At 42.4% G+C, this 9,250-nt stretch overlaps 1 protein-coding gene across 1 annotated transcript in view; it reads left to right on the top strand.

Moving 5' to 3' along the window:
- The first annotated feature begins 284 nt into the window (after window positions 1–284).
- LOC119413706 (TNF receptor-associated factor 2) overlaps window positions 285–9,250 on the top strand; it is a 32,036-nt gene continuing 23,070 nt past the window's right edge. Inside the window, exon 1 of the mRNA XM_037680761.1 lies at window positions 285–692. Coding sequence (XP_037536689.1) covers window positions 285–692 — 408 coding nt within the window. The remainder of the gene's footprint in view (window positions 693–9,250) is intronic.

The raw sequence follows: 9,250 nt of genomic DNA, 5'->3' as shown, positions 1-9,250 counted from the left end.
CACCGGTACTGATACCAATTTTTTTTTAGAAAGGTACTCAGCCCTAGCGGTGAGGATATGTACTTGTATTTCTCCAATTTTGTGTTACGGTGTTCTGCTGCTGTAGTTTTTTTTTTGTTTTTGCACACTGCACATCACTGAATTATTAAGGGTCAGAACTGTTTGCCTTCCTTATCTCTTAACTGTTTGTATTTTCCTTTCACTGAAAGGTGGAGAAAGAAAAGATCCATGACCACGAGCGGCAGTGTTCTTATGAGCATCTGAACCTGCTTCTGCACTTCATCATGGGCATCAAGGTGAGTCTGGAGAGCCTGCAGCCCCAGAGCCTTGAGGTGGCCAGCCAGAAACTGCAGGAGCTACATCAGTCCCTCAGAGATCTGGAGCTGAAGATGAGCCAGCTGGGTGGAGGTGGTGCAGGTCCTGTACAGGCTGCCTGCACCCCGGCCCTGGCCACCTCCTTCACTCCCCTGCCTAGTGCCATGGGTGCTGCCCTGGAGCTGCAGCTCCAAAGTGAAAAGACTAAGGTAGCTGAGCTGAGCCGGCGCTGCCAGGAACTGGAACTCAAAGTGAGCACATTTGAAAACATTGTCTGCGTCCTCAACCGAGAGATGGAGCGCTGCTGCACCACAATGGAGGCCTACAACCGCCAACATCGCCTAGACCAGGACAAGATTGAGCTCCTCAACAACAAGGTGACAGTGGTGCTTCCATACGCCTGCATAAATGTTGTTTAAAAGGGACATTTGGACATCCTCAGGTTTAGTGAGGACATTTAAATGGGGACATTTGGACATCCTCAGGTTTAGCGAGGACATTAAACATTTATTTATTGGACATTTATTGTTGAACACGACGCCAGTAGTACGACTGTAGAGAGCAACAACATAATTTTATCCTGATACATGCTCAATAATCCAGGTAGAAAAATCCAAAAAAGTTCAATCTGGTCCTCTGGACATTCAAAAAAACAAACAAAAAAAAAACAAAGCAAAAAAATATAGAAACGTTTCGTCTCTCATCCGAGAGACTTCCTCAGTCTGAGGTGCTGTGTTCAGCTCAGTCTCTTAAATAGCACCTTCTCAGAGTGGATCAACCAGTTTGCTGCTGACAACCAAAACCAGCTGCTCACATGCTCAAGAAGGACCATCAGCCTAACAATGGATCATTAGCACATTGATGGCTGTTTACTGTTCACAGAGGGTTGAGTGATACTAGCAATCACAGCATTGTAAGAGGGGGACAATTGAAAGCAGGAAGTTTTTCTTCCTGAAAGCAGAGAAGAAACCCAAACAGGACTCCAGTCAGCCATCAGGTGAAAAGGAGGAACCCAGACCCAGACCAGTGGTCATTTCGTATGTTGAGGGAGTATCAGAGAAACTGAGACGTTTATTTTCTAAACACATCGTCCCAGTGGCTTTTAAACCCCAAAATACATTACGACAAAGACTGGTTCATCCCAAAGATCCAGTCCCCCGGCACAAACAGAGCAATGTTGTGTATGCTGTTCAGTGTCAGGAGGGTTGTGATCAGTCTTACATCAGGGAAACTAAAGAGCCACTGGCCAAAAGGATGGACCAGCACAGAAGATCAACATCATCAGGCCAGGATTCTGCGGTCTACACTCATCTCCAGGCCAGCGGTCACTCTTTCAGGGATGAAGATGTTCACATCCTGGACAGAGAGGAACAATGGTTTGAGAGAGGATTAAAGGAGGCCATCTTTGTGAAAAGAAACCGTCCATCATTAAACAGGGGTGGAGGCCTCCGGGTTCAACTGTCCCCCTCTTACAATGCTGTGATTGCTAGTATCACTCAGCCTCCTGTGAATAGTAAACAGCCATCAGTGTGCTAATGATCCATTGTTAGGCTGATGGTCCTTCTTGAGCATGTGATCAGCTGGTTTTGGTTGTCAGCAGCAAACTGGTTGATCCACTCTGAGACGGTGCTATTTAAGAGACTGAGCTGAATACAGCTCCTCAGACTGAAGAAGTCTCTCGGATGAGAGACGAAACGTTTCTACATTTTTTTGTTGATTTGCTCTGTTTTGTTTTTTTGAATGTCCAGAGGACCAGATTGAACTTTTTTGAACATCATTTTAGTTATGACCATTTCAAACTGAATGTTTTTCGAACAACATTTATTCAATATATTCACACTGTACAACTGAAATGACAGCTTAGAACATTCCCCACCACATACTGAATCCAAATCAATAGTCCAAAATGGCCACCCTAGCTTTATTATTATTTTTCCCTCGATTAATCCATGAATCAGCCATAAAAAAAAAAAAAAGTTTTAATTAGCACCTCTTGAAATCCGAGGCCATGGTCTTGAGCCGGAAAAGGGTAGAGTGCCCTCTCCGGGTCAGGGAGGAGGTCCAGCCCCAAGTGGAGGAGTTCAAGTATTTCGGGGTCGTGTTCACGAATGAGGGAAAAATGGAGCGTGAGATCAATAGGCGGATAGGTGCAGCATCTGCAGTGAAGCAGGCGCTGTACAGGTCTGTCATGGTGAAGAGAGAGCTGAGTCAAAAGGTGAAGCTCTCAATTTACAAATCTATCTACATTCCTACCCTCATCTATGGTCACAAGCTTTGGGTTGTGACCGAAAGAATGAGATCTCGGATACAAGCGGCCGAAATGAGTTTTCTCCGCAGGGTGTCTGCGCTCTCCCTTAGAGACAGGGTGAGAAGCTCGATCATCCGGGAGGGACTCAGAGTAGAACCGCTGCTTCTCCACGTCGAGAGGAGCCAGTTGAGGTGGCTCGGGCATCTGGTTAGGATGTCTCCTGGACACCTCCCTGGTGAGGTGTCCCACCGGAAGGAGGCCCAGAGGAAGACCCAGGACACGCTGGAGGGACTATGTTTCTCGGCTGGCATGGGAACGCCTCGGGATTCCCCCGGAAGAGCTGGACCAAGTGGCTGGGGAGAGGGAAGTCTGGGCCTCCCTATTTAGGCTGCTACCCCTGCGACCCGACCCCGGATAAGCAGAGGAAAATGGATGGAATTAGCTCCTCTTTATTCCAAAATTTGACTGACATAGCAAATCGCACAAAAAACAGATTGCTACTTTATTCTGTTAGCAAAATATTGAATAATAAAAAAACAAGTAGTCAAATAGCATCAATAAAAAATAAATGTACACAAAAATATATACAAATGTATGCTTTATACCTGCACAATATGTAGCTACTTTGTAAAATATGCCCTTGAAGTAAGAGTGTAACCTGGATTAAAAGTGTGGATTATTGCAGTGAAGCTTTCGTCTTCAACCATCGACAGAGGTCTCATGTCAGTGACGATCATGTAAGGATCTTTCAGTAAAGACAGCTGCTGCTGTGGTGTCCATGATGTCTTTCCATCATGAAGGCTGTCATTGTTTTTTGTTGTTTTCTGGAATGAGAGTAAATATGTATTATAACATAATTTACAGCAACTCAAGAAATGCCTTGTTTCATTTACAGTGTTAGGTTCAGACTAAAGTAGCTCAAAGAGCAATTAAACATACACACAAACACACACACACATATAAAATACTTAATTACACACAATTGAGTAGCTGAAATAAATTACTTTAATTCCTGTTTAAATGCAATTCATCCTGCCATACCTGCAGTGTCTTCAGACTTTGCCAGCAAATTAAAAGTTGAAGCTTAATCATTAAATTATTAGAATCTTTGTGTTAATTTATTTATAAATCACATTTAAACACAGCTTATACCAATTAAATTAAACAAAAACACACGTTCTCTATTAAGGTCATGAGTCGGATAACAACCAGCAGCCTCCGCTACCAGAGAGACTGACGTTATGTTTTGTCACTTGGAAACAGAACAAATGTGGTATATTGTAGATATTTACTGCTGCTGATCCTTCATCCACACCGCGGTGGTTAGTTTCGACTCGGACATGGTTACGTTTTACCGTGGTTCTCCCGTGTCATGTTGTCACTTTTTCCAAGCTGCATTTTATGCAGTTTTTATCTTTGTGAAGTGTCAACTGCTCCCACACTTTTAAGGACTTGGGTCAAACCGTTTTCGCTGCATCGGTCATTTGTAAAATTTACTTAATTTCCTTTGAAAACAACGCCTTTGCACTGCTTCCGCCTCGCTCTGTTCAACTCACGCTCAGTGTTGCCAGATTGGGTCGAGGGTTTCCAGCCCAAAAATCTGTTAAAAACCGCCCCATCACACAAAAACCTGCCCAATAAAAATATTGTTATATTTACTGTTTGAACACACACACACACAATATCCCCCACCATCTGTAAAGATATATTGATGTTTATATGTTCATTGATGTGATTAATCAAAATCAGTTAAATGTGAACGTTAGTGTTCTTTCTAAAAAAGTTAAATCTGGTCCTCTAGACATTCAAAAAAACAAAACAAAGCAAATCAACAAAAAAATGTAGAAACGTTTCGTCTCTCATCCGAGAGACTTCCTCAGTCTGAGGAGCTGTATTCAGCTCAGTCTCTTTCCAACATCAGTAGAGAGGAGAGGGATGCACTCACCACTCTTAGCAAGGACAAAAACATCATCATTCTCCCAGCAGACAAAGGAAGGTGCACAGTGATTTTGAACCAGAAAGACTATCATGAGAAAGTTATGACACTCCTTAGTGACTTAAACACTTATGAACCTCTGAAAAGAGATCCAGGAAGTGGTTACAAGAAGAAGTTGATAGATTGCCTGAAAATTTTGGAGCAGGACAAAGCTATTGACCGTATTCTGTACCACAGACTGTACTCAGGGGAGGCCACACCTAGTCTGTATGGTTTACCTAAAATCCACAAACAAGGTGTACCTTTAAGACCAATTGTTAGTATGATTAACTCTGTCACTTACAATGTTTCCAAATATCTGGCGTCTGTACTCATCCCTTTAGTTGGCAGCTCAGAACACCACATACAGAACACCATGGACTTTGTGGACAAGGTGAGGGATGTCATCATGGAGACTGATGAAACAATGGTCTCTTTTGATGTCACATCACTCTTTACGTGCATTCCTGTTGATGATGCAGTAGAGGTGGTCAGTTTAAGATTAAAATCAGACACCACTCTGAGCAGCAGGACCACGCTTTCCACAGAACAACTGTGTCAACTCTTGAAACTGTGCCTGCAGTCAACCTACTTCACATATGGGGAGCAATATTATAGGCAGAAACATGGGTGTGCTATGGGGTCTCCAGTTTCTCCTATTGTTGCCAACCTGTACATGGAGGAGGTAGACAATAGAGCCTTGACGTCCTTTTCAGGGACACCACCAAGTCATTGGTTCAGGTATGTTGACGACACCTGGGTTAAAATTAAATCTCAGTAAGTCCAACATTTTACTGACCACATCAACTCTGTGGATAAATACATCAAGTTCACACGAGAAGATGTAAAAAATGGCAGGTTGGCTTTCTTGGACTGTGAGGTCTCAGTCTCTGATAGAGGACATTTGCAAACTGAGGTGTACCGCAAACCCACCCACACAGACCAGTATTTGCAGTTTGACTCCCATCACCCTTTGGAGCACAAGTTAGGAGTCATCAGGACTCTGTATCACAGAGCAGACAGCGTCCCCACTAGCTCAGGAGCCAGGCAGAAGGAGAAATCCCACACAAGACAGGCTCTAGAGCAGGGGTGTCAAAGTCTAATGGACGGAGGGCCAAATAAAAAATTTAGCTACAAGCCGAGGGCCGGACTGATCGAATGTTCATTGAAATTTTTTTAAATGACGCATATAGTCTAGTGAACCTAATTGAACCTACTGAAAACCTAACAAATATATTCCAATATGATCAGATAAATAAAGCAATATTTTCTTATGGCTCTGTCAGTAATCTTTAATTTTCAACAGACACAAAAGACAAATTTCCTTTATATAAAAATCCCCATAACATGAACATTAAATGAAAGAAACCTGTATTATTCAAGGCACCATCAGTAGCCTATATTTTCTATTTTAGCAAAAGTGGTCTAAATTTACTTCAAAGAAAAAAATAATAGCAATTTTCTATCATCCACTCAACTGAAATATTTTTAAAGTATAATTGGATTGAAATACAATAAAATAAAGTGCAAAAATCTATTAACCATTTACCAGAAAGCCTATATTTGTTTTCAGGAAGTTTAATTTTTCGTGTCCTGCTCTCACCAGCTTCCATCCTTCTACATTAGCAAGAAAAAATTATAAATACGCATGATGTGTTGGTGGCTGACTCATATTTGTCAGGATAAAATGGACATGACCAAAGATTCTCTCGGCGATTAAAAAAAAAACCAAAAAAACAAACAAGACCAGGTTTTTTGTTGTTGTTGAGGTTTTCATTTATTTATTTACCAGGAGCTGTCCATTAAAATGAAAGCTACAACCGTGACACGATTACGTGGACTCGTTTTACCGAGAAATTTATCAGATGAGCCGTGAAGACGGTCGGACCCGCCTCTCTGGTTGCAGTGCGCGCTCCCGACACAGGGGGAACAGATTTTCACAGGGGAACAGAATTTCGCACAAGACCGGCTTGCTGCGGTCTGCGGGCCGGTTCTAATAATAAATCAAGATCATCCCAGGGGCCGTAAAAAACCTTCTCGCGGGCCGGATGTGGCCCGCGGGCCTTGACTCTGACATATGTGCTCTAGAGCAATGTGGATATCCTAACTGGGCCTTCCTGAAAGCAGAGAAGAAACCCAAACAGGACTCCAGTCAGCCAACAGGTGAAAAGGAGGAACCCAGACCCAGACCAGTGGTCATTCCATATGTTGAGGGAGTATCAGAGAAACTGAGACGTTTATTTTCTAAACATAACGTCCCAGTGGCTTTTAAACCCCAAAATACATTACGACAAAGACTGGTTCATGCCAAAGATCCAGTCCCCCGGCACAAACAGAGTAATATTGTGTATGCTGTTCAGTGTCAGGAGGGTTGTGATCAGTCTTACATCGGGGAAACTAAACAGCCACTGGCCAAAAGGATGGCCCAGCACAGAAGATCAACATCATCAGGCCAGGACTCTGCGGTCTACACTCATCTCCAGGCCAGTGGTCACTCATTCAGGGATGAAGATGTTCACATCCTGGACAGAGAGGAACGATGGTTTGAGAGAGGAGTAAAGGAGGCCATCTTTGTGAAAAGAAACCATCCATCATTAAACAGGGGTGGAGGCCTCCGGGTTCAACTGTCCCCCTCTTACAATGCTGTGATTGCTAGTATCACTCAGCCCTCTGTGAACAGTAAACAGCCATCAGTGTGCTAATGATCCATTGTTAGGCTGATGGTCCTTCTTGAGCATGTGATCAGCTGGTTTTGGTTGTCAGCAGCAAACTGGTTGATCCACTCTGAGAAGGTGCTATTTAAGAGACTGAGCTGAATACAGCACCTCAGACTGAAGAAGTCTCTCGGATGAGAGACGAAACGTTTCTACATTTTTTTGTTGATTTGCTCTGTTTTGTTTTTTTGAATGTCCAGAGGACCAGATTTAACTTTTTTAGATTTTTCTACCTGGATTATTGAGCATGCATCAGGATGTTAGTGCTCTTTATTCAGAAAATCCACACGTCACATTTCAGGATCTGGTTATTATAGACACAGATTAAATGTTCAATATGAATATTTCTATATTTATTACCACAGTAGTAGTGTTACACACATTAGTAGTTGTAAACACTCAAAAGAATACATATGTTGACTTAGTGCTTACCTTTAACCTAAATATTTTAGGAGTAAACATTTTTAATAATCACTTTAAAAGTTGCAAATGTTGTCTTTAGTGCCTGTTTGTTTTCCACATTTATTAGTGTGTGTGAATGACAGGCATTAATAAAACCCTTTGTAGAACGGTGCTTTATAAAGTTCAGTGCATTTTCTTTATTAGTTGACCAGCAGTTCTGCCACATCCAATATGGCGGCTGCTCCGATGTACCGGGCCAGCCCACTCAACGAGGTGTCCACTAGAACGGTCTCACCAGTTCTGTGTTGTGAACGCCCTAGCAGATGACAATAACCAATCAGTGATGGAGAAAGGTCAGGGGAGCTTTGAACCAATAATGATGAATTATTGTTTGAAATAGGTTAACCACTGATCTGGCTCCAAATGCCCCCAAATTATCCCCACCTGCCCAAGCAGTTTTTACCCACAAAATCAGAATGAAAACCGCCCAATTGGCAGTAAACTGCCCAATCTGGCAACACTGCTTGCTGCAGAGTTGTTGTTTTTATTTTTTAACTTTATTCAGTCAGACAGCATTGACAATGCTTTGCAGGTGAACAAAACGGCTCCGCAGCCCTGTGAGAGACGCTTAATCTCGCGCCACATCGAATCGATAATGAAATTCGTTGCAAACACTTTTAGTAATCGATTTTTATCGATTTTATCAATTCGTTGTTGCAGCCCTAAACACATGGATGTTTTGCCATATTGAGCTGTTTGGTGTGATGGTAGCTGAGAGTGAACCCCAACACACAATAGAGTCAAATCAAAATTTTAAAGTGGCTGCCACGTGGTAGTCCCTGTCAGAGTTTCTCCAGGAACTTTCTAGTGTTGAAGACCTGTTATCTTCCTCGAGGGGCAGACTATATATCTTTTAGCGAATAAAAGTCATGAAGTCTTCCTCAGAAGAAAGATAGCTAGACTTCAATGAAACACAGTTGTGGATTATTTTTCTCACGTCATGTACTTATATTGTTCAACAACAAAGCGAAAAGTAATTAATGTGTTGTATGAATTTAACAGCAGATGTTGTGGGAAATGGATGACCTTAATATATCTTAATAGCAAAATAATGATGTCACAATACACTAAAGCCTAATCAATCATCGTAGTCACTCATTATGTAGCTGTCCTATAATTCAGGGGTGAGCTGCAGTGGTCACTCAAGAATCTCTGATTCCACACTGAGGATGGTTATGTTGTGTTGGTGATGTGAAAAATGTTGCATCTGCCGTGTGGCCACAAAACTAAGGTTTTATATGAAAAACAACAGACAGCAAATGTCTTTTGCATCATTCCTGTTAGGATTTGTGGTCAGGAGCGAACCCAGAGTGCAGAACAGGGACTCAACTCGGAAGAATTACAAAAATAAGAATTTAATGATAAATAAGGATACAAAATAACAAGCTGACGGGGCAGCAAAACTTACATGAAAATAGGAAGGAGGCACGGGAAACTCAGGAGGACTCAGGAGACACGGGAGACTCGAGGAACTAGGAAGACTCAGGGGAAAACACAGGAGACCCAACGAGTACGACGCGACGATGAACAAGACAG

Source organism: Nematolebias whitei, chromosome 8, assembly GCF_014905685.2.
Source record: "Nematolebias whitei isolate Nwh7 chromosome 8, NemWhi1, whole genome shotgun sequence".
Taxonomy (NCBI): Eukaryota; Metazoa; Chordata; class Actinopteri; order Cyprinodontiformes; family Rivulidae; genus Nematolebias; species Nematolebias whitei.
Note: the sequence above shows the minus strand (reverse complement) of the source record. Positions and strands in the feature narration are given on the sequence as shown.